The following is a 26,837-nucleotide window of genomic DNA, read 5'->3' on the forward strand; positions in this document are numbered from 1 at the left end:
GTCCACCCCCCCCAAACGAAGGGTGAGGTCGTCCGAATGGGCGGGGGGGGGGTGGCGATCGCCCCTACCGCTTCCCCCCTGGATCTACCTGTGGGTGTGGACCAATATTTCAATATCTTATATTATAAGAATGTAGGCCTGTTTTAATTAATATTTTCCTAGTGTGTACTTTTCAAATCATTATAGACTGGCTTACATTCGGGATCACAAATGTAACTGAGATGCTCGTCCAGACTTGGTTTGAAAGTTCTAGCAGTGTTTCCAATAGAAGCCAGTCTAATCAATCGCCACTTTCACAGGCCATTCAACTTGATAGGGATTCAGAGGTCAGGTATGTGGGATGTATTATGGTCTACGATTGCGCCGCTTAGGTGGCCTGCATTTGCATTTCCTTTTTATATTATTTCTAAGGTAAACAACTTTCTGTATACGTTGACTCAACTTAATGAACAAAACATTTGACTATGAAAATGTCAAGGCTAACTGGTAGCTAAAAGTCCTGACTTTGATATTACACGACATTGAACATTAAAGAAATGAGAGGACTTGTCAACAAGACTACGTGGCAAATGACATCTCAACAAGACTACGTGGCAAATGACATCTCAACAAGACTACGTGGCAAATGACATCTCAACAAGACTACGTGACATATGACATCTCAACAAGAATACATGACAAATGACATCTCAACAAGACTACGTGGCAAGTGACATATAACATCACAACAAATCTACATGACAAATGACACATAACATCTCAACAAGACTACATGACAAATGACATCTAACATTTCAAACGACTTGTGTAAGTTATGTGTCATAAAAACGTACACTCTAGACACATTGGCAGTCCTGTTCTACCACGTTCACATTGGCCTCCAGTACATTTCCCCTGCTCACAGAGATCATTGTTATAACAAAAACATTGATTCTGACATTCAGTCCCATAGGTTCCAACAGGACAAGTTGAAGCCCCTAAAGAAGAAAGAGAAACGTTCATACAAACACAAATATTAATAATAAAACGGCGCAGATGTCTAATTATACAAACTTTTCGTTAAGATTTAGATCAAAATGCAATATAACTTTGCCACCCGAAACGTAATTTACAAGATTACACAAAGAGTTTGTGTTATGACGCAAACTCAGGCGCCCCCCCCCCCCCACTCCCACATGGGTCACAATGCAGCTAGGTTTTCAGCAAGAGAAGCTGTGAACTACAAGCTACATAATAACCACGATCCAACCTTCCTCCATACAAGATGTTATGATTGCTATCGGTCACGTACATCTAATACAAGAGCTTCTGCTTGTCGCCTGTCTGAATACGACCAACTTGGACACTGCATGATTTTCTACATATAGATCTAGACAGCAGTTGTTGTTTTCTTTTTGTATTTGCGAAATTCATAAATTTAATCCCAGTGAATGATGTTTATACTAAATCTCGTTTCCAACAATGGGCAACGTGCATTATGTCATCTTGTTGTTTCTTAAATGAAGAGAAACGTTTTCTCTTCACCATATACACAATAAAACGGTTTACTCTCATAAGACAAAATGTAGCCGTGTAGCCTAAACTTTCACTCTCATGAGACAAAATGTAGCCGTGTAGCCTAAACTTTCACTCTCATAAGACAAAATGTAGCCGTGTAGCCTAAACTTTCACTCTCATGAGACAAAATGTAGCCGTGTAGCCTAAACTTTCACTCTCATGAGACAAAAAGTAGCCGTGTAGCCTAAACTGACATGTTCATAGAACAAAAAGTAGCCGTGTAGCCTAAACTGACATGTTCATAGAACAAAATGTAGCCGTGTAGCCTAAACTGACATGTTCATAGAACAAAATGTAGCCGTGTAGCCTAATCTTTCACTCTCATGAGACAAAATGTAGCCGTGTAGCCTAAACTGACATGTTCATAGAACAAAATGTAGCCGTGTAGCCTAAACTGACATGTTCATAGAACAAAATGTAGCCGTGTAGCCTAAACTGACATGTTCATAGAACAAAATGTAGCCGTGTAGCCTAAACTGACATGTTCATAGAACAAAATGTAGCCGTGTAGCCTAAACTGACATGTTCATAGAACAAAATGTAGCCGTGTAGCCTAAACTGACATGTTCATAGAACAAAATGTAGCCGTGTAGCCTAAACTGACATGTTCATAGAACAAAATGTAGCCGTGTAGCCTAAACTGACATGTTCATAGAACAAAAAGTAGCCGTGTAGCCTAAACTGACATGTTCATAGAACAAAATGTAGCCGTGTAGCCTAAATTGTGCAAACCTCACAAAATGTTTAATTCAGATTTTCAATAGCTCGTTGAGTTTTTTGGGATCTAAACATAACAGACAGACTACACAAAACTATTAGTAATGTACTCCCTTACGGGGACCGCTTAAAAAAAAAAAGAAAACTAAAACAAAGTACTCTCTGACTTAGACAGGGAAAGAAGCCAGGCGTTTTGCTAAATCCAGGTTTGCAACCTCTGCAATTTTCAGACAGTGGCCCATCACAACCTAGGCTGAGGTCACAGTCTTCATGACATGCTGTAAGCGATATTAAAAAAATTAAGTTTAGAAACAAAATGATTCAGATTTTAAGATATGTCAATAATTGACTGCAATTTATTATTTTAAACATTTGTATCACATTGAAGAGACTCGGAATGTTTCCTAACAAATCTTCTTCAATACATCATGCCATGAACTAAATAGTGGTAGTACATCCACATAGCAATGTTCATATGAAGAGCAAACATTTAGTGCTGAAGGAAACATGGCACAGACTAATCCAATGGAGTAACTCAATTATATTTAATCTGTTATTTGGGTTCAAGACTTCTATTTTGTAAGAAGCGAAGAAAACAAAATATAACAAGGTTACAAGGACAGTTTGTGTGGAGACACAAACTCAAAATCGGTCCCCGAAGTGGTCCATCCAGGCAGGTAAAAAGGCAGGTTTCAATATTTTCAGAAAGAACATCAGAATGAAATTATACCAAAGACACACGACAGAAAAGAATGGAGAAAGAAGGTTGACGGATCGTGTGTGGTGCCCTAGCGGTCCACAGACCAAAGGAAAGGTGAAAGTGAATGTGAAGTTAGATGTGAACCTGGCCTAACTAATGTCTTATAATGAATATATAATTGCCCTTATTGTTTAGTAAAGGGACAATCTCTTATTCCTCAAGAAAAAAACATCCCTAAAACAAAAAAAAAATTCCTTTAGTTCAGTGTTCTAATGTTGAACTGCGTAGCTGCAGTTCACGCGATAATATGAAAAACTATTTATTAATTGTTGTTTTAAATTATGTCCAACTAATATGCATACTAAATTTTTTTTCTCTTAAAAAAAGTAAACATTTTTTGTGTGCGAAAGGTAGTAGTTAGTATAACAGAACTTATTTAACTTAGCAATACAAATGTAAAAAAAAATAATTTTTGACAAAAAATTTTCAACCGTTTGCATAAATGTGTTAAAAATATGGTAGATAGTCATCTCCCCTACTAAGGAGCCTGCAGTGTTTGTTACTATTAATAAGGAATAGTTGTAAGAGTGGTGTATTTTTATGAAAAAAAACTGCTTGCATAAATGATTTAAAAAATTAGATTTTTCGCTTTCAAAAAAAAAAAACAACAACAACAAAAAAACGTAGCTGTTGCATCAGAACTTTGAATGGTCTAAAATATTATGAAGTCGGATTTTCACTATCTTTTCTAGTTTGCGAGATCTAAACAGGACCGACGGACAGAAAGACGGACAGACATTCCACACAAAACTAAAAGCGTCTTTTCCCCTTTCGGGGGCCGCTAAAAATACTTTTTTAAAAAGAAAAACAATACCTCCTAGATACAGCTTTTCACCTTTACCTGTCCCATATTTTCTTTCACCCTTGGGGCACCACACATGATCTGTTGAACATCTATCTACATTCATCTTTGTCTTTTGCCAGGGTTAGAGTCTCTTTTATTGATAGGTCTGCCTTTCGGGCACCACACATAATCTGTTGAACATCTCTCTACATTCATTTTTATCTTTTTCCAGGATTAGATTCTCTATCATTAATAGGTCTGTCCATCCCTTGATGTTGTCTTTCCATCGCTTCTTTTGTCTGCCTCTGCCTCTTTCTCCTGGAACTGGTTCCCTGTAGAAAGGTCTTTGCGGATCTTGTGATACGACTGTTCAATATAACAAAGCTTTGAAAGGTCATCGTGGGGTATGATCTCCATTGTGATCTTGTTTTTGATTTCCTTATTTATGATGCGGTCTTTGTAGGCGATATATAGAATCTGCAGAATCTCGATTCATTTTCGTTGATATGACACTGAAATCCATGTTAAAGACCTGTTCATTGTTGGTTATAATGTGAGATAAAATACTACAATACAAATACTCTGCACTGAACATAATGCTAGCAGTTGAAGATTTCTTTGAGTGGCTGAAGTGTTCGAATTAGTTTACTTTGTTGTTTCAAAACAGGCTCTGGTAGGAAAACCATTAATCAGCAAAGTAAGACAAGATTCCCTAAACCAGTGTTTCCAAAACTGTGGAACACTATCTTGCGAGGCCTGAAGAGGTGTGTCCCACAAACTACGGAAATAATTAGCTCGTTGGCCACCACGTGAATTAATCTCTTCAAAAAATGAGTGTTCCGTTCAGAATGTGCGAAGAGTTCCGTTCAGGAAAAAGTTTGGGAACCACTGTGCCCTTATTTCATCAATGCTTTTATTGTAAAAACGTCTTGGCCTTTAGGAATACTTTGTGTCTTTGATGGGGAAATATTCCATCTTTTTAAAATTTAGAAACACAAGCTTTGTTTTTGGCTGGAGCCTGGAGTGTCTGTACATTTCAATGCCAACATTCTTCTGCAGGAGCTTTGGGCTATGATGTAATAAACCTGAAGGAACATCCAAAACATGTCAGATAAACACTCTGTTGTTTCTAGCTTGGCCGCAGTGTAGGGCTAAACATGTCAGATAAACACTCTGTTGTTTCTAGCTTGGCCGCAGTGTAGGGCTAAACATGTCAGATAAACACTCTGTTGTTTCTAGCTTGGCCGCAGTGTAGGGCTAAACATGTCAGATAAACACTCTGTTGTTTCTAGCTTGGCCGCAGTGTAGGGCTAAACATGTCAGATAAACACTCTGTTGTTTCTAGCTTGGCCGCAGTGTAGGGCTAAACATGTCAGATAAACACTCTGTTGTTTCTAGCTTGGCCGCAGTGTAGGGCTAAACATGTCAGATAAACACTCTGTTGTTTCTAGCTTGGCCGCAGTGTAGGGCTAAACATGTCAGATAAACACTCTGTTGTTTCTAGCTTGGCCGCAGTGTAGGGCTAAACATGTCAGATAAACACTCGACTGTCGATATAGGTCTACGTTTTATGTTCCCTGTACTAGAGATATATTGAATTCGCTCTAATGAGAAAATCCCTTGAAAGAATGTGTCTGACGTGATTGTTCACATTAAGTAACATTATACTTACGGCTACAGAGTACACTAGAATCAGCTTGCTCGAAACAGTAGGTGTCAATGGTGCATGGCGTTCCTACTAGACAAGGAAAAGCTGAAAGCCAAGAAATCAAACCAAAAGTTGATGTTTTGTGTAATACCAAGCATTAATAGAAGCAATTAGAAAGTGAAATCTATTGACTTATACACATTCATTTTGATCTCATCTTATTTGGTACAGACGTTCCTTCAAAAGAGAGGATAATGACGTCCTAATCCATGTGTTTATCTAGTCGTGTTAATTAGAGACTCTGCAAAGTAATTTGTTTTCCTGGCTGATTCAGGCAACCCATTCCTTTCTCTAATGGCACTAGGGAAGAAGGAGCACTTGTACAAATTTGTCCTAACATATGGAAAAAGAAATGTGCCTCTAGCTTTGAATATTTCTGAGTATTTTAATAGATTCTATTTTATGTTAATTATGGTTAGTGTTTGAATGCTACTTTACTATTTAGTCTTATGTCCTTAAGGATCTTTGAATTCGACTGATTATTACTAAGAAAATATATATCATCACATTTAGAACACGTTTAGAACACAGTCAATAATCAACTAATCAACTGGTTAAAAAAAAGCTTATAAGAAAATAAGTCATCTTGCGGCAAAGAACAACCCTACTTTCTCCTCAGGATGCGTGACTAGAAGAAGGTGAAATAACAGGCCTCCTACCTCGAAGCAGACTGTAGTCTGCATCTCTTTGGTTAAAAAGAGAAAAATAATATGAAGTAAGTCTGTAATTGTCTCTAAAGATCAAGATTGATTAATAAACAAGCTTTCTTCAATAGTTTGTTGTCCTTAGGCCAATGGCTATTATTTCTATTGACCAAAGTTTCATGTTCGGAGACTCACAGGAACTAGGACATCTATGAGAAATAGTTTGCCTCTAGAAATATACATCTAAAAAATTATATCATCAATTATAACTCCATTGTCTCTATCTATCTAGGGGTCTCTAGAGTTGATGCAGTCTAGACTTTATGGCGGAATCCATTCAAAATAATTTACGCAAGAGATGTAACTCTAGATTTGTTACGACAACGTGATTAGTAAACTGCACACTAACTACAAAGGTTGGACTGACTTTTGGATCTGTTCACAATGATTTGGAATAACTGGAGCTTTTAATCTTAATCTAACATCCACCTTCTTTATCATCAATACTCTCGATCTAACATTTGCATCCTCATTATTGTATTCACATTCTACAATCTGGATCTTACATCACATTTTCAACTTAACATTCACATTCATATCCACCATTTGATCTAGCATGACATTATCAATTTAATATTAACATTCTTATAGACCAAACTTGCAACGAGTGATATGAAACTGTAGCCATGCATGTATGCTGAAATGACAATAGGAAAGAGCACTGGCGGCTCCAGAACTTTGGAGTGGGGGGGGCGATTTTTTTCCAAATCCTAACCCTAACGCCCAGTAAACCCTAACCTTATGCATAAACGTGCGTACAGCATATATCTATATATCTATATATATCTATATATATATATATGTATCTATCTATCTATCTATCTATCTATCTATCTATCTATCTATCTATCTATCTATCTATCTATCTATATATATATATATATATATATATATATATATATATATATATATATATATATATATTTATATTTATTTATTCGATATATGGGAAAAAAAATAAGACTGTTTCTCAATCTTCGGGGAAAAAAAAAACAGAAAAAAAACCCAGTCATGTTGAGGCCTTTCTCTTGCAAGCTTGGGGGTCTGGGAAAGCGCTGTAAGTTTCCTCAGTGGGATTCGGGGCGAAGCCCCGACACCCAAAAGCGTTTTCTTGCATTTTTCACTGCAGAAACGCATTCTCCTGACATCTACAGCTTATTACTTATTAGTGGGGTTCGGGGCGAAACCCCGACGCCAAAAGCGTTTCCTTGCATTTTTCACGACTGAAACGCATTTTCCTGACATCTACATCTCATTATTTATCAGTGGGGTTCGGGGCGAAGCCCCGATTCCAAAAGCGTTTTCTTGCATTCTTCAGTGCAGAAACGCATTTTCCTGACATCTACAGCTTATTTTTCATCAGTGAGGTTCGGGGCGAAGCCTCAACGCTAAAAGCGTTTTTTGGCATTCTTCACTGCAGTAACGCATTCTCCTGACCTACAGCTCATTATTCATTCTATTATAAAGGACCTTTTGAATAATGTGTAAAAATATTCTAATATGAATTTATAGTCCCTTAATACATTGCAAATACAATCGATTTGTTCTTTGAAAAGATAAGATACCCAACATATTTAGATTAAGGCTTTGAGGATCGCCGCCGAAAAAAAATAATTCGATTAATAATATTCAATAAAATATAAGTATAAGTTGTGAGTTATAGTCCTAAATTTATTTAACTAGAAAAATATGAGATAGAGTAAAGGTTGGAAAAAGTCGACTAGGAAAAGATTATCTGGCTTTTGAACTCATCTCAACCGTGACTGTTATATTGAAAAATTTCGTTTGAGTTATAACTTTTCCAAAGCAAAGTCTTTCTTAAAATAGTTATGATAAATTCATGTGAAATTACACAAACTCTGTCTGGTAAGGGGGAGGGCGGTAAAATGAAAACAATTAATCCTCGCTCCTTTTTATAATTTCTGCTAATGATTGCATTTTGCATTAAAGAATAGAGGTTGGGCGACTCGATATAAGAATTTACTTTATAGCATATATAAATTATATTAGTGACAGATTTTTTAAATTTTGTAATTTCTTACTATAATACAAAAAGAAAAAGTATTTGTTTGTCCGATGGGGGGGGGGGGGAGGAAGGTGATTGCATGTATCGCACTTCCACCTGTTTATATTATATAGATATTCGACTAATTTTGTTCACATACTATGATTTCTCCATAAAGGTAGGACCGCTTCCCCCACTCAAAGGGTTTAGATGGGAAGGGCAGTAGAGGTATTCGCTCCTCCCCTTCCAATCGGCCAAAGATGAACGACATAATATAAAGACCGGTTAAAATACCAATAACAAGTTTTAATCATATAGATATTTAATTGATTCTGTTAGCAAGCTGTGATTTCTGCAAATAAATAGGACCGCCTCCCCCCCCACTCGAAAGCTTATGGTTGGGGGGGGAAGGCGGATTGATTCCATCGCCCCCTCCAGACCCTACCAAATCGGCCAAAATACTAGAAAGGGGGGGGGCGAAATAATCTAAAAATAGGTTGAAATATAAATAATTAGTATATATTATTAACATAAGTAATACATTAATATACATATTGTGTGAATTCTATACTAAATTCGTCCGCCCCTACCGCCCCCCCCCCTTGGATCCGCCAGTGATCCCCGGTCACTTCATCCCCGATCATTTCATCTTTGGTCACTTCATCCCCGGTCATTTCATCTCCAAATAATTTTTTTTTCTTAGTCATAGTGTATTTGTGCTGTTAAGGCTTCGCCTTTAACCCCTATTTAGATATAATAAATAAATATGTTTTTTAAGAATGCTTTTGATATTTTTGACAGTTATTATAGTGTTATAGTGTTAATATAGTGCTTATAGTGTTCCGCCTCCTCTATTCATAGCCTACTTGTTGAAAAATGAAATAATATATGTAAATAAGTAGATCTATTGTAAAGATGTTTTTGTATTTAGTTATATTGTTTCTATTTGATGTAGGGGATGTGAATATTATCATGCGCATGATGTAATGATCAAAGGCCAATGTGTGGTGGAAGTAGTGGAAATCTTTTGAGAGATGAGAACGATTAGACTACTTATGATCTTGTCACTGAGAACTTATCTCCTGACGGCTATTAATGACATTTTTAATCGTTCCTTCTTGAATCTGGGTGTGTCCATTTGATTCCAATCAACGCTGACTTCAATCAGACTCTGGAGCCGATTCATATGACCTATATACGCTTTGTTTCAATCCCCGATATAACGTCACAAGAAGAACTGACAATCCATGTACAGCAGTACGAATCAATGGAACGTCTTCTGTACCAACCTACTGTCTAGAATATTGATTTAGATTAGCACGCAATATTAATTTTTACATTAGTTCTATTTCTATAGATGTTACATTTTTATATTTTTAATAAAATTTGTATATTAACTTTCTGAGACAAATCATTCAACCGAGTGAGGCTCGTTCACCAGGTACTAATGAAAAAAGGTACACTTGTACAAAGTAGCTGTGGCCCAATGGCTAGAGACGTAGGGAAATCGAGCTCACGATACCAAAGTACGAGCTCACGATACCAAAGTACGAGCACACGATACTAAAGTACGAGCTCACGATACCAAAGTACGAGCTCACGATACCAAAGTACGAGCTCTCACGATACCAAAGTACGAGCTCACGATACCAAAGTACGAGCTCACGATACCAAAGTACGAGCTCGACGCTAGTCTTACTTTAAACTGATGATTTCTTCTTTTCATATTGTATTTTAAGTTCTATAATAAAGGTTTTGTCTTTTTAAAAGATGTATTTTAAATTTGTTTTTCTTGCCATGATATTTTAATATTTCTTCATTTAAATTTTTCTATTTCCAAATGCCTCCAATAATCAGCATAATACTTTCTGACGTTTTTCTTGAAGTTTCCTTACATCGCCTCCACAGTTCTCCTTATAATAATCTTTTCTCTTTCTTTTACAGTATTGTATGGCTTTAAAGTTGACATGTAAACAACGGGGGAGATTTCAGTGTTGAAAATGTTATACGTGAAAAATTACCAAAAAATAAGTTTTTAAATCTAGTTGCATATTGAAATGAAAAATGTGTACTCAGCGAACTGCTTACTGCATTGGTTTAGGACTGGGTCTCTCAGTTCTCTGCCATTCATATATTTTTTCAAGGGTTCTTTGTTGGTGTCAATGGAGACCGTGTCCACTCTGACATAGTACGCTACGTTGGGTATCAGTCCGCGACTGATGATGACCGTGTAGCTTAAGCCAATTCTTTTACGTGAGTACACAGTGTATATTGGAGTCCAAGCTGAAACAATGTCTGTGGTGTTGGCCTTTATGGAGACTCTAAAGAGAAAAGCGATTAGTTTAATGTAAATGACGATTGTATGTAAAGACTTTAGAAAGTCTTTGAATGACAAAATAGAAAAAAAGTGAATACAATTTGTAAACAGTAAAGAGAAACGACTGTTCTAATCATCAGAGTTTCCTTGAAAATAACTGAAGATTGCGCGAGTTGTATCAGAGACAATTTTGGAGCATACAATGGCCATTACAATTAAAATTTTTTGATTAATAATTTTTATTCCTAAATTGGTTTGAGTACAATAATGCCCAAATGGCGGTGGTGGTAAGTGTTGGGAAACTGAATTGATTTTCAATGAACTAATAGAACACTCTTACAAGTAGTGCGAAACGGGTCCATCACCATCATCTTTAGATGCATCAAATTCTTTCCAAGTGACTGTTAGATTATTACAAGAGAAGAACTCGGCTTGTGGAGCTGTCAGTAACCTTGGCAACTCTGAAAAAAAATTAAAAGGAAATTATTTTTCAGCACGAAATATCTAGCCACTATGCTTCTGTTTCCACAAAACAACTAAACCTAGATCAGAACATGGACTACAACCAGAAACCCAGTGCGGCTTCAGAAAGGAGCTTGAGACCATTGAGATGGACTGACTCACCAACATTGACAGCACACTCTCCCGCAACGGAAACATTGATAATGAAGTAGATTTGCGAATCGCCAAGGCCAGGCCATTCTACGGTAGACTGTCTCAAAATGTGTGGAATAGAGCGCGGCATCACGGCAAGTATTAAGTTAGGTGTCTATCGGGCCGTTATCCTACCCCACGTTGCTCCATGTATCAGAAATGTATTTCACGTGACTACGCAGTCCCAGGGACATGAACTCAGAAATGTATGTCACGTGACTACGCAGTCCCAGGGACATGAACTCAGAAATGTATTTCACGTGACTACGCAGTCCCAGGGACATGAACTCAGAAATGTATTTCACGTGACTACGCAGTCCCAGGGACATGAACTCAGAAATGTATGTCACGTGACTACGCAGTCCCAGGGACATGAACTCAGAAATGTATTTCACGTGACTACGCAGTCCCAGGGACATGAACTCAGAAATGTATTTCACGTGACTACGCAGTCCCAGGGACATGAACTCAGAAATGTATGTCACGTGACTACGCAGTCCCAGGGACATGAACTCAGAAATGTATGTCACGTGACTACGCAGTCCCAGGGACATGAACTCAGAAATGTATTTCACGTGACTACGCAGTCCCAGGGACATGAACTCAGAAATGTATTTCACGTGACTACGCAGTCCCAGGGACATGAACTCAGAAATGTATGTCACGTGACTACGCAGTCCCAGGGACATGAACTCAGAAATGTATGTCACGTGACTACGCAGTCTCAGGGACATGAACTCAGAAATGTATGTCACGTGACTACGCAGTCCCAGGGACATGAACTCAGAAATGTATGTCACGTGACTACGCAGTCCCAGGGACATGAACTCAGAAATGTATTTCCCGTGACTACGCAGCCCCAGGGACATGAACTCAGAAATGTATGTCACGTGACTACGCAGTCCCAGGGACATGAACTCAGAAATGTATGTCACGTGACTACGCAGTCCCAGGGACATGAACTCAGAAATGTATGTCACGTGACTACGCAGTCCCAGGGACATGAACTCAGAAATGTATTTTACATGACTACGCAGTCCCAGGGACATGAACTCAGAAATGTATGTCACGTGACTACGCAGTCCCAGGGACATGAACTCAGAAATGTATGTCACGTGACTACGCAGTCCCAGGGACATGAACTCAGAAATTGACTGATGTTAAATGGCAAGAACTAATACCTGACACCGGAAGTCCTCCAAAGAGTCTGTCTGCAATGCATTCACACAATGCAACGGGCAAGCATGTCTGCAGAATGAAAGACTCCTGCATCCCTAAAAGAAAAACTCCTTTATTTTCAAGTAAAGGAAAGGAAGCGATCACAAGTAAGACAAAGAAAACGCTTCAGGAACACAATTGAAATGCTCTGAAGAGTCTTCAACATTGACCCTGCCACCTGGGATACGGAAGCTGTGAAAACTGGCACAAAAATCAAGGCGATTGAAACAAGCTCAAGTTGCAATGACGTGGCCAGTGTGCAGCCGAACATTCCGTGCTCACTTAGGTCTCAGCAGCCACATGTGGGGGCACAGAATCACCGTGAGAAGGTCTCATCTCCCTGGATGACGCAAGTGATTATCATCGCAATACGCTGGATGGATTGTATAAAGCTAGATCTTAATGCTTAGCGCTGTGAACTTCTGGTTCCAAACAAGCCAGAGAACTTAGGTCTAATGCTTGGTGTCAGGAATGTAGTTTGTGACATAGTAATGTATAGTATTGTATACTAACCAGAAGTAGCAACGATAAGAAATGGCCAAACTGTACAGTCAATGACCCGACTATTGCCAGCTAAAATAAAACAAAACTAACAAACAATACAAGTGTTGTAGTGATTGAGTCTTACTTTTCTGACAGCCTTCTCCAAAATAAGCACGATGGCATTCACCACCGGGGCAGCTTCCGTTCACCTTATTGCAATCGTCGTCGAGTGGACAATGACATTTATACGAACAGTCCAGTCCAAATTGTAGCATGGGACACACTAAAGGAAATAATTACTTAAGAATAAAATGAGTGTGTCATACAGGAAAAAAAAAAGAATTATCTCAATAAATAAATTTTTCTAAATATTTATTATTGCTTTTTACAAGGAAATAACTTAACTGCAGTGTTTTTTAGCGGCCCCCGAAAGGGGAAAAGACGCTATTAGTTTTGTGCGAAATGTCTGTCCGTCCGTCCCGTTTAGATCTCGTAAACTAGAAGAGATATTGAAAATCCGACTTCACAATATTTTAGACCATTCAAAGTTCTGATGCAACGGCTACTTTTTTTTTTCCTGAAAGCGAAAATTCTAATTTTTAAAAATCAATTATGCAAGAAGTTTTTTATAAGAAAAAGCTAATTAGTATGCATTATATGTTACACCTAATTTAGGACGAATAGTAATCTTATAAACATCATTTTCGTGAACATTTTTAATATATAGCGAATATTTTTTTTTTTTTTTTTTTTTTTTGAGAATTCGAAAATGAGATTGAGCCTTTTCAAAGAAATTAATTTATTTAGTTCAAACCGAGGGTCCCGGGTTCGAATCCTGGTGAAGACTGGGATTTTCAACTTCTGAGTCTACCCAGCTCTAATGGGTACCTGACATTAGTTTTGGAAAAGCAAAGGCGGTTGGTCGTTGTGCTGGCTACATGACACCCTCGTTAACCGTAGGCCACAACGACAGATGAACTTTACATCATCTGCCCTATAGACCACAAAGTAGTTAGGCCAGGTTCACATCTAACTTTACATTCACTTTCACGTATCCTTTGATCTGCGGGACGGTTGGGGCACTACACAAGATCTGTTAACCTTCTTTCTCCATTCTTATCTCTCATTTGTCTTTGATATAATTTCATTCGGATGTTCTTTCTGAAAATATTGAAGCCTACCTGGGTGGACCACTGGTCGTGCGGTTTGCGCGCTGGACTGTCGTTTGGATTTATCGACGATCGAAGGTTCAAACCCTGCCTGCTCCCATCCCCCGTCGTCCTGCGGGAGGTTTGGACTAGGAAGTAAACTATCTTCAACTGTGAAGGATTATCCGAATTATGTAAAACATTTTACTTCGGGGGCCGATTTTGAGTTTGTGTTTCCACACAAACTGTCTTTTGTAACCTTGTTTTTAAATTGAATTTGTTTAAAATACTATGTTTCGATATATTTATATTCGTTTGTTTAATAAAATAATATAAATTATAAGATTATTACACGGACAATACAAGCATGGGCGTAGGCGGGGGGGGGGGAGTTCTTGGGGGTTCAACCCCCCCTCCCCGAAATGAAATCCCCCCCTGTAATAGACTAAAACAACCCGAGCTTCAATAAACACAATGATTTTATTCGTCCTTATTTATGCTCTTTACTCCAGCCACTTGTTCTCTATACTCTGACTTCCTTTTACACACTCTCCCTGACACACTGCTGTTCACTCAAGCATGTACACTCAAGGTCCACTGGTCATTTCATACACAGGCACACACACTGCACTACCAGCCACGCAAAACACATACACTTACTATCACATCTCCCTCCTTAAAAGCTTTGAGATATCAATTGACTATACAAATGATTTCTGTCTCACTATAAACAAATGAGTAAACTGAATACATGTTTAACAACAACAGAATGTTCAATTGATAATATTATCAATAGTAACAATATAAATTATAAAATGTGTAGTAAAAAAAACAACAACAGTCTAGGTTTACAAATAGACATTAATTATATACAAATTGCATAATAATAAAAAGATATACATGTATCTAATTATCTGCGTCAGGGTAACGTACTGGTGGCCGCACTTGCCTACCATATCGAGTTATTACAGGCGGCGGATTGGTAGTGTTAGTCTGTTCCTGTTGCACATTTGTATCGCTCACGTTCTCTGGCTGTGTGATTTTACCATTAATGACTGTCTCTGGGGTGTCCATTTAAAAAATATCAGGCATGACCCTTGATTTTGTACATGTGTCTCTTAACATCCTTCTATTTCTTCGGGTCTAAATCAAGGAAATCCTATGCCGAACTGGGAGTTGACACCTTAGTAAGACTGTGACAGAGCGTCGCATGAGGTTTGCAGGACATGTTCTCCGACAAAAAGAATTACGCATAAGAAGAGTTGCGATGACATCCTAGTACAACTTGTCGCCACACATTCATGGAGGTCCTTAGAGCAGGTGGGAAGAGGCCTCAGACATTACCAGTGACAGATTTTTGTGGAAACAGCTTGACGGCAAATGCGCCGAACGGCGCGGTAGGGTCTAAGTCAGTAAGAATAGCAGATTAGGTTTTTGAAATAAAACTTTTTAATAGCAGGAAAATGCACTGTAGATACCTCAGAATATGCATTTTGTTGGCTTTCAATACCAGAAATAGTGCTTGGGGAAGCTCTTAGCGCTCCTCCAGACCCTTTGCTGGCAATGGCGGGAGTCTACAATTTTTCCACTAAATCCAGGAAGAACCTATTCTAGGGCACAATAAACGTCTTCCGAAAGAATGATGGATCAGAATGTAATAAAGATTATGTACACACACATACATATATAAAAAAATTTCGCGGGGGGGGGGGGGGGGGTATCCGAAAAAAAATCCTGGCTACGCCCATGAATACAAGTCATTTGATTAGGTACTGTAACCTAGTTCATCGACTTGAGCAAGAGATTCCCACAGCAGTCAACCAATGTGTTCTCTGTGTTGTATACAAGAGTTTCTATTTGCCCCGCCGAGAATGGCTTCAAGGGAAAGAGAGAAACAGAAGGTTCGATATTTCTCATCGTTTGGTTCACCATCTTACTGCGGGACTGTCTTAGAGATAGATAGATAGATAGATAGATAGATAGATAGATAGATATTTAAACAAAATAAAAAGGCAAGTTACATTCTTGACAGAAAGGAAGACCGTCGTATCCTTCTGCACACTTCCAACCATTGCACTTGCCGGTGTCGTGATCACACAGTTCTTGATTAAAACAGTGACATGGTTGAGAACAGTCGACACCAAAGTAGCCAATGGGACAGTCTGTCAATAGATACACTTGGAATGAACAATTATTTCTTTTATTAAAAAAAAATACGTCCTAGGCACTTCTTGTGTCAATCTAGACATGCACGGGAGTAAATGACTTAAAATCTGGGGCAAGTCGTTAGTTTTCCTGGCTGGTGTAGGTATATATACATTGAATTACATAGGTATACATGCATATACATAGATATTATTTACACAGATATTCATACACATACATAGATACATACCTACATACATACCTACATACATGCACATATATATATATATATATATATATATATATATATATATATATATATATATATATATATATATATATATATATATATATATATATATATATGTATAATAAGGTTTTTCTTCGAGTCCGAAGATTAGTGAGGAGTGCAGTATTTCCCGTGGCTGCGCAGCCCCATCTGTGACCTACATATCTTGCCACATCCAGGGTAAGCATAACCATGGTCCGCAGGTGGTCAAATTTAGATTTTCTTTTCGCCGTCTACGTTTGTCCTCGGTACTCAGTGGTGGATTGCCTAACTTTTAACTACTAATAAATTTTATTTCGAAAACGGCTCTAACGATTTTCTTTAACATTGCAAGGTACTTGCATATTAGTGAGAAAACAAAATATCAACTCACTAGCCACATCGGGAAAACTCGAGGTCGACCGTTATATCGGTTTGAAAATGTCTCATTATTGAAAAATTTATTTTGGTTACAATATTTTATGAATGAAATTTTCTATGTGACGTCAAAAGGAAAATAACATGACACCGCTTACGTCACTAGGCTCACAGCAGTACACTAAAACATTTCTTCGCAAACAAGAACAAGTTTTAATGATTCCATTGACATAATTAAACATTTGCGTACCGTCCTATTGTAGATTGATCTATTATGAAACTAATGTCGATGTATGATTAACTATTGTGTTTTAAAGGCTTTATAAATTGTTTACACTTTAATTGCGTAGATCGTAGGTAGCTTTTACTTTGTTGTTATTTTGCTGGTGCATTATTGGAATGTGTTCCAACTTCGAAGTCTACTGTCCCCTACCAAAACACAGGAAATGGTCATAACACAGCTTCTCTACTCCTTACTTGCACACACTGAACATGATACCCAGGGCCGGCCCTAATATTTGTGGGGCCCTATGTGAAATGGATTGCGCGCGGCTCAATCAGGGTAGGGATAAGGATAATAAGTGAAAATTAAAATTTTGTATTAAAAAAATAAAATCGTCTTTGCATTACATTTGTACTAAATGAAAGCTGACAATGACGTTTTTTCTTATCGCGCGGTGGATTGGCGTTTACCATATTGATTGACACCCCAAAATAACAATGTTGTCTATTTTAAGGACATTTTTATGAGTTTTTGAGGAGATTTCAATATTTTGCAATTTCAGGAGAGATCCAGGAGCTCCTTGACAATAAGGAGACCACGGGAACCATAAGTTACAATGGTTTAATTTAAGAATTTACATCTAGAATTAGCGCGGAGCGTATGAAAGTTCGGTACCCACTGCGGTCGCATATGTTGCAGTGGCCTAACGCCGGCCCTGATGATATCCAGCTCGCAGTCAACGAATTTTCATTACGCTGCCGCTTCGTTTGGTTTAACCATAGACCTCTGTAAAACGGAAGTCATGTTCCAGAAGTCAACCAATAAAATCTACTTAGCCCCAAAGATCAACGCGAATAGGCATCCCTTAACGTGGTTAGACAACTTCACATATCTGGGAACCATAGTATCAAATGACCATTACTTTAAAGGGAGGTTGATATGTGATCAGGATTAGTCATGTTTTTGGTAGCCTCCAAGCGAGAGTGTGGCGAAAAAATCGCTCCGCCTGCCTACAAAAATCAGTGTCTACCAAACAGTGGTTCTCTCAAAGCCTCTTTGTGGATCTGAGACATGGGTACTTTATAGAAAGCAACTAAGACTTCTTGAACGCCTTCACCAAATATATTTGCACACCATCATGGACATACGTTGGCAAGACCGCACTACAAACAGCGATGTTCTTGCGAAATGGTATGAACTTCTCATAGTCCGACCGTCACGCTGCATTATTTTACTTTGTTACAAGGTGCACGTTTTCCCTATAACGTAGAGATTTTGTATCACTTGATGCTTTGTACTAAAGCCATAATGAATATACTAATTGTAATATTAAATTCTGAACGTAACCAGTTTAGAAGCTACACTGCAAAAACTTTCTTCCAAGCCAATAATAGCCCAATAGTTTTACGCAAAAGATGCAATGTAAAACGACACGACCTGAACTGTGGTTTTTCTACAGTGTTGGGGGGGGGACTTAAGAGACTTTCTATTCTAATTGCCATGTATAATTACATTGAGAACTAACAAAAGGAAAAAGCAATTCTTCAGATTGATAGTCTTTAAGGGAGGTTGATAAGCGTCTGATCAGGGCCAGTAATACTTTTGGACGCCTCCAAGCAAGAGTGTGGCAATATAAATCGTTCCGTCTGCCTAAAACATCAGTGTCTACCAAGCAGTGGTTCTCTTTACCTCTCTATGTGGATCTTAGACATGGGTGCTTGACAGAAAGCAACTAAGACTTCTTGAACGCTTTCACCAAAGATGTTTTCACACCATCATGGATATACGGTGACAAGCCCGGACTACAAACAGCGATGTTCTAGCAAACGCTGGTATGAACTTCCCGACAGTCACACTGGGCAGGGCACGTATCCAGTATGGGACTCTAACATCTGCCAAAGTCTTTTTAGTGAGCTTAAAGGTGTTCGGCATAACAGAGGTGCTCGAAGGGAAACGCTTCTTTACAATACTAACGCGGTGTTTTTAAGTCTTTAAGGGAAAAATGTGCCATTTTAGTTTGTGTATGTTTTACCCAATAACGTAGAGATTTTGTATCACTTGATGTTTCATACTAAAGCCATAATTGATATATTAATTGCAAAATTAAATTCTGAAGTAATCATTTGAGAAGTTACACTGCAAAGACTTTCTACCAAGCCAATAATAGGCCAACAGTTTAACGCAAAAGAGTCAATGTGAGATTTGGTTTTCTAGACTACAGGGAGACTTTCTATTCGAATCGCGATGTATGGCATGTACGATGTCATTTAGAACTAAAAGAACACAAAAGAAACACTTCAGATTGATAGTCCTCTACCAAATCGCTCAATTTTGTCATTACAAAATAAGTTCGGGTAAATATTTTTCATTAATAGATTATTCCTCCGAATGAGGCTCGGTCACCTGGTACTATAAATCCTATACGACATGAGTTGTGGTTTGTCTAGAGCAGCGGTTCTCAACCTTTTTAGTACCGCGACCTCTTTTTGCAGTAGGTCACTATGCGGCGACCCCCAACCGTAATTTTTTGGGGGGGTTGGGTGGGGGTCATATATTGCATCGAAATCGAAATGTAAATAACTGATATGAATTGTCAAAGCTGTAAGTTTAATCCAGAAACACTAAAATTTCTGTTGATAGCTAATTTGCAAATAAATGAGGTTGTACCTTTATGACTTGGTAACTTTTTAATAGTGTATTCACTATATTCATGATTTTATAATTATGTGACAATTTGGAAAACATGGTAATACACTCCTGCCATTGAGTCAAACATTATTGCTGCAAAAGTGTTGCGACAAGTTGTGAAAAATGCCACAGCATTATTTCGATGGTTGAGTCTTTGTTTCTGTTTAACCAGATCAGGAATTATAGGACAGTCTTTGCAAGATCACAACCAATGTCATCTTCTGCATCAAATCTACTTCTGTATATAACAAGTTAAAAAATACTTTTTCGCAAAGATTTGGTGTTGGAACTTTAACCCGTTGCTGTAGTTCACATACATCGTTACAGAGCGCTTCAATCTTCCATTTTGTTTTCTTATTAAAAACTATAAAAAAAATTATTTCGAACTTGACCTCAGCTAACTTGAGTGTGAAATAGCAGAAACATTTTTGGATTCGGCAAATTCATTAAAACGCTTTGAAGGTTTATTTAAAACACTCGAATTTACAAAATTCAAAGGGCTAACTTTTTGTGTGGAAATTACTAACATTCGTCGATGAGTTAAACATGTTAATTACTAACATTCGTCGATGAGTTAAACATGTTCCGATGACTTTTGGGTGACTCATTCTGTACCAAAAGTTGAACACCCTAACGAACGACCAAGCATACTTTGACCAGCATCTTTGCAGACACTACCATTTTTTTTGGACGAGATTTCATTTTTTTCCAGAAAAAGTAACGTCCGTATTATATAAGATAAGATAAGAATTAATATTATTGTCAGATACACCAAGTGCTATAGTAGACGTTTCAACAGGTTTACAAAGAAAGAACTCGTTCCAGTTTGTACGCGGCCTCATTGACTCTGCACAGAGAACTGCGTGATGTTTCTCTATGCCTGCTTTAAGTAGTGAAGTCAAACAATAGAATAAGAAATAGTCACTATAGTTTCTTTTCTTAACGTCCTTTTGTTCGAGGTCCATGTTCATGGTTTGTTCCATTATGAAAATATTTCCTTCAACAACATGATGGCGTATTACTAATTATAAACTAACGTGCTTCTCGTAAATTTTCACCCTATAAATAATTGAAAACAAATTATTACGTAATGTTTATGCTGCGACATTATAATGATTTAGATTAAGTTGTTTCTTAACATCTGTCCTTGAATTACAATATAGATTTTTTTTAAAATAAATAACTTTTTAAAATTTTTTGTACGATGTCGTTTTTTCTAGAAGAAAAATACACTTTTCTGATTGTCTTATGCTACCCCTGGTATATCACCAATCGACTCCCAAGGCGGTCGCGACCCACATGTTGAGAACCCCTGACTCTAGACTGTAGGAGGACTTTTCGTAATTACAAAATTATTCCCAAAATGACTTCTGGCATCTGAGCGAGGCTTGGTCACCTGGTACTATATATATATACATACATATTTACATACATATAGATTTGTATATAATATAAAAAGAATGGACGGCCCGCCGTTGAAAGAGGTTCTAACTAAGGCAAAAAAAACAGAAAGGAATAGAGAAAGACAACTTATAGCAGCCACGGAAATACTGCATTCCTTACTAATCTTTTACTTTGGACTTGGGGAATAGCCTTGTTTCATATATAGATATGACAGATTATATATGCTATTCCCATATTATTTTTAATCTGGCCCTATGTAGAAAAAGGTTGCCCACCCCTGATTCTAACCGATTAGATTCTATTATTTATCGAAATCTATAAATCTAGATAAATAGATAGGCCTTGATATTACCAGAGTAAGTGACTGCTATCAGTAAAGCAAGAACTCCTACTATCCATGCGGTTTGCTTAAAGTTAATCATAGTTGTATAGCAGACAGACGGAGTATTTCTTCCTGAATCAAATAGACCTAGATCTAGAACTAGTTTTCTAAATATAGATTCGATGTTGTTTTGTCTGCCCGTAAGATATTGTGTATTTCTTTCTTCAAATGATAAGTATTTCTGCTCTGCACACAAATGTGCACCAACCAATTGCAGCCCTTGCAATAAACCTCTGGTGCGAAATTATCTGTTGGTCACAGACATATACCATCTCTCTCTCTCTGTATATCTTATCTTATCTTATATAATACAGACGTTACTTCAAAAAAGAAGATGATTACATCCTACGCGTCATGCATTTAGTCATGCATATTAACCAATGACTTAAATTCTGCCAAGTCACTGGTTTTCCTGGCTAGCTCAGGCAACCCATTCCATGCTCTAATAGCACTAGGGAAGAAGGAGTATTTGTACAAATTTGTCCTAGCATATGGGACGAGGAATGTGCCTTTATCTTTGTGTCTTTCGGAGTATTTTATTAAATTTTGTTTTTGTATTTGAAGATTATGGTTCAGTGTTTTATGTATGATTGCTACTTTACTTTTGAGCCTTCTGTCCTGAAGGCTTTCTAAATTTAGTGATTTTACTAAAGGTGTTACTCTAGTCAAATGTGAATATTCGTTTGTTATGAATCTCACTGCTCTATTTTGTGTCTGTTCCAGTTTCTTAATGTTTTCTTGAGTTGAGGGGTCCCAAACGGAGGATGCATATTCTATTATTGGCCTAACCAAGGTTAAATAACATTTTAGTTTTATGTTCTTATTTGATTTATAATAATAATAATAATAATAATCTTTATTATCCGTAAGGAAATTTGTCTTACAATTTGTGCATTACACCAAACAAAAAACATTATAACTATAAGAAACCAAAGTGTACATTCACACCAGACGCACTCATAATTTATATGTGACAAAGTTTATATCAGATTGTTCTTATTTAATGATTTGATTGCCAGGGGAACAAAAGAGTGTTTGTGTCTGTTTGTCTTTGCTATCGGTGTCTTGTATCTCTTTTGTGATGGTAAAATCACAAAATCCTGACACAAAGGGTGATTCTTTATTTCGAGGATCTTGTTAGCTTTTTTATAGATGTTTGTCTCAAACAACTGCCCAAATGGGGTTTGTTTTTTGCCAATGATTTTGCCAGCAGCATTTAGGATTCTATTAAGTTTATTTTTATTTTTAATGCTCAGATTGCCATACCAGGCAGTGATATTGAAACTTAAAATATTGCAGATGTGAGCGTGATAAGACATAGCCAAGGCCTTTTCGCTAACATTAAACGAGGACAGTTTTCTTAGTAGTCGTAATCTTTGCTGCCCTTTTTTGCTGATATAATCAGTATTTGAAGTAAAATTTAGTTTATTGTCTAGGATAGTACCAAGGTATTTAAAGGTTTGCACAATTTCAATAGTCTCTCCAGCTACAGAAACAATATCATTTTCCTTCTTTTCCCTTTCTTTTAATAAATCCTAATGCTTGGTTGGATTTTTTTGTAGTTTTATCAATATGTGGATTCCATGACAGTTTTTCATTTATTATAACACCTAGGTATTTTGCGTTTTTAGTCTGTGTTACTGGTTTGCCATGAATAAGATAAGTGGAATTAATTTGTTTTAGTTTTTTTGTTACTCTTAACAACTGACATTTTTCTGGGTGGAAAGACATGCTCCAATTTGATTCCCATTTCTGTAATTCATCTAATTCAATTGTAAGATATCTGTGTCTTGTGTTGTTTTTATTGTTCTATATATTATGCAATCGTCTGCAAATAATCTGACTTTTGTTCCTGAAGTAATGCAATTTGGTAAATCATTTATGTAAATTAAAAATAGTAGTGGACCCAAGACTGTTCCTTGAGGTACACCTGAGTTTACTGTTATCGGTGTTGATTTAGAGCCATTTATTATTACAGTTTGTTCTCTCCCTATCAGAAAATCTTTAATCCACTGATGCAGTGGACCATTAATGCCGAAATATTTTAATTGTTTAAGCAAACTATGGTGGTGAACTTTGTCAAAAGCCTTAGAAAAATCTAGTAAGATAGCATCTTTTTGTTCACTATTATCTTTTATCTATATCTATATATATATGGTGTTGGTGTATTTCAATATTTACAACATACTGACTCCTACCTCACTGAGACGTTAAGATACATTTAAAAGTTTGCAATCGTCTAAAACTTTGTTGTTATTTTTTAATCTCCTTTTCGTGGAGGGTTTGGGCGTTGTGGACTACGTCAACACTGCTTTCGTCTTCTTTGTATTTACGAAGCTTATATCAGCTGTGTCTGTCTGGTCAAATGTTTATATATAAATATGCATAGATATGATATAGAGAGAATACACACACACACGCACATATATGTATATATATATATATATATATATTCTTTTTATATTATATGCAAATCTCTGTATATATAGAACTTTGTTGTTTTGGGCGTTTTTGTTGTTTTTTTTTAAACAAAATAGTATAATTAATTAAAAAGTGTCGGAGCAAGTCTACTAAAATACTAGTCTAGTAGACCATGCATGGCTGAAATAAGATTTGAAAAAGTCAATCTGCCTCCAGGATCATGAGGAAAGAATAGAGTGACAGTTGGCACCATCCCTTCCACGAGACACAATTCTTGAGATAAATACAACATTTAAAGTGCCCATGACGAATACAACAACAATTTAAATCGACCGCCTGTAAACAAAGGCTTCGTCTGCGTTAGATGTGACAAAATATGCAGCACACAGTTGGGTCTAAATAAAGACGCAAAAATTGTTTATATATATATATATATATATATATATATACACTAACATCACCCACCGGCTATGTCCGTTGATTTGGTCTCAGGCTATATATTATTTATTTTTCCATGTTAACATCAGGGGCGTAACTAGGGATTTGGGGGCCCGGGGGGATCGACCTCTTTGGGGGCCCCTTGCATTTTGACATTCGACATATGACATGAGATAATGTACGCAAAAATATATAAATCAAATTGGTTCAGTATATCAGTAAACTTAACAAAAAGTAATCAAGACTCTTTTAATGAATAATACCTTTGTTTATTAGTTAAATAATGCACAAGTGACAAATCTCAATTGATATCGCTTCACGTCGTGCATTCTGTGCAGCAAAGACATCTATAACATCAACTACATCGATACTTTCTAGTATTTGTGACTTCACTGACATTAAAACCATGATAAGCCTTTCTTGCGTCATTGTGCTCTGAGATACTTTTTGATGAGCTTGAGCTTTGAGAATGATCTCTCACATGACGTAATGGAAGTGGCCTGAGTTAGCGGTATTCGGAGGAGGTTGCAAAGTCTGAGCACACGTAATTCCCATATGAAGCCTGTTTTTTCAATATGTCTATTGGTGATTGTATTACTGTTTGTTGATGAAAAGTGCTCGTGCATCAATGACATCATTGAAAAAGCGATTTTCCATTTATTTCATCATACAAACAGGAAAAGTAGCACAGTTTGTCATAAGCGTGTCTTCATCTAACAGGTGTCTTGGTTCAAAAAGAAACCCAAAGGTTTCCATTTTCTTTCCAGCCTTTGGAATCTGCCCTTCATCTCCATATGAAATCTGTCCAGCACTTCTATCGCAACACGTTTGAATTGCAGTTCTATTGACAGTCCTACATTAGAACTCAAATTCCCATTAAGTCTTTTCTTTCTTATGGTTGTTTTGATTACAGTGAATCCATAGTATTCGCTACCTTCTTTTGCTTTTTCGATGGATTGGGATTTTGTCAGTTTCTCATCATTTTGCAGAAAGCATGAAAGGTTACTAATTTCTTTAGCAGCTTCCCGTATATGCAGTCCAGAATTTTTTAGTTTCTTCCGAACTATATTAATTGGGCGCAGGAGCTTTGACCAGAATTCCAGATAGGCAAAAAATTCTTAATTTTCCACTGCATGAAGAAGATTCTGTGCTAATATTATATAGTATTACGTCATTGTTGGTTGTTTATGTTTTGTGCGCAAGCAAAAGGATTCAGAGCATACAAAAGTGGGAAAGATCCATATCTCGTTATGCTCGAGTATATAAATACTCCGATAAGTGGACTGCCGTATTCACCATCACAACTGCTGACGAGTAGAAGACTCAGGGAATCATTCTAACAAAAGAGTTCGTCTAGGTCAAACATGGCAGAAAGCAGTTGTCATAAAAAAACATTCAACACCCAGATCTTACATCATAAAGACAAACGATGGAAAAACATACAGAAGAAATCAACGCTTTTTGAATAAGAGTTTCGATGAAGACATCTCTGGGTACTATGATACCGATGAAGACAATGAACTGCAAACTGTTGGAACAAACGAAACAGACAGTTATAGACCAACGTCTAGAGAACTTGTTGTGCCAGTCAAGACAACCAGAAGTGGACGAATTGTTAAAGTTTCTAGTAGACAGTGCCGGTCGCAGTGGGCGCCGCGCTTTCATATGCCCCGCGCTAATTGCAAGTGTACATTATTTAATTAAACAATTATAACGTATATAAAATAACAGGGTTTTCGCGACCTCCTGATTTTTCAGGACCTCCAGGAAATCTCATGAAAAGGCAAAATATATGATAAAGACTGAACTTTTTTTGAATTTATTCAAATCTCCCGAAGAATAGACGAACTTGACATTTTGGGGTGCCAATAAATAAAAAGTGGCATTGCGAGCTTTCATTTGATAAAAATTTATTGCAAAGACGAAAGTAGGCCTATTTTCTATTTCAAAAAAAATAATTTTGACATTATGCTTATCCCTACTCAGACTAGGCCCCGCGCGATCAGTTTCGCATAGGGCCCCGAAAATGCTAGGGCCGGCCCTGCTAGTAGATATCATTCTTAAGAATTTTAAAAGGAAGGGTGCGAAAGCAAAAGGATTAGATGGAAATAAAAAGAGAGTTTCCATTGGATTGAGGAAAGATGAATAGAGGGGTAATAACTCGAGTGTGAAGTTTAATTCTGAAATTATAGACGCCAAACCCGAATAATGGACTATTCTAGCATTATTAAGAATAACTTTTGAATCTGTTATACTCGATTCTGTAAATATTGCTTCAAGGTTAATTAGTGTAGCCATAAAATACACGCCATTTAGATCTATTATTAGTAAAGGTAACAAGATACCTGGAATTCGCTGTATATCATGCAGTTTTATTTCCTGGCAACAAAGTTTAAAATGTAAGACTGATTTTTTAAAAAAATTTTGATCTCTGT

General features: G+C 37.1%; 1 protein-coding gene and 1 long non-coding RNA gene across 6 annotated transcripts in view; one reads left to right on the top strand and one right to left on the bottom strand.

Moving 5' to 3' along the window:
- LOC106080293 (multiple epidermal growth factor-like domains protein 10) overlaps nt 1-21,713 on the bottom strand; it is a 47,630-nt gene extending 25,917 nt beyond the window's left edge. For 3 of the 5 annotated variants that reach the window (XM_056031099.1, XM_056031097.1, XM_056031101.1), the window contains exons 1-8: nt 21,514-21,713; nt 16,077-16,217; nt 13,053-13,190; nt 10,893-11,013; nt 10,324-10,556; nt 5,491-5,571; nt 2,442-2,552; nt 834-977 (exon numbers count right to left, since the gene is read on the bottom strand). In XM_056031099.1, the coding sequence (XP_055887074.1) occupies nt 834-977; nt 2,442-2,552; nt 5,491-5,571; nt 10,324-10,556; nt 10,893-11,013; nt 13,053-13,190; nt 16,077-16,217; nt 21,514-21,583 (1,039 nt within the window). In that variant the 5' untranslated portion in view covers nt 21,584-21,713. The remainder of the gene's footprint in view (nt 1-833; nt 978-2,441; nt 2,553-5,490; nt 5,572-10,323; nt 10,557-10,892; nt 11,014-13,052; nt 13,191-16,076; nt 16,218-21,513) is intronic. The other 2 variants (XM_056031100.1, XM_056031098.1) reach the window with 2 other exon arrangements.
- Nucleotides 193-6,608, top strand: LOC129926513 (uncharacterized). The gene is made up of 3 exons (XR_008778217.1): nt 193-331; nt 6,146-6,241; nt 6,463-6,608. It is a non-coding gene; the product is annotated as an uncharacterized LOC129926513 (long non-coding RNA).
- Nucleotides 21,714-26,837: the final 5,124 nt, after the last annotated feature.

Source organism: Biomphalaria glabrata, chromosome 5, assembly GCF_947242115.1.
Source record: "Biomphalaria glabrata chromosome 5, xgBioGlab47.1, whole genome shotgun sequence".
NCBI lineage: Eukaryota > Metazoa > Mollusca > Gastropoda > Planorbidae > Biomphalaria > Biomphalaria glabrata.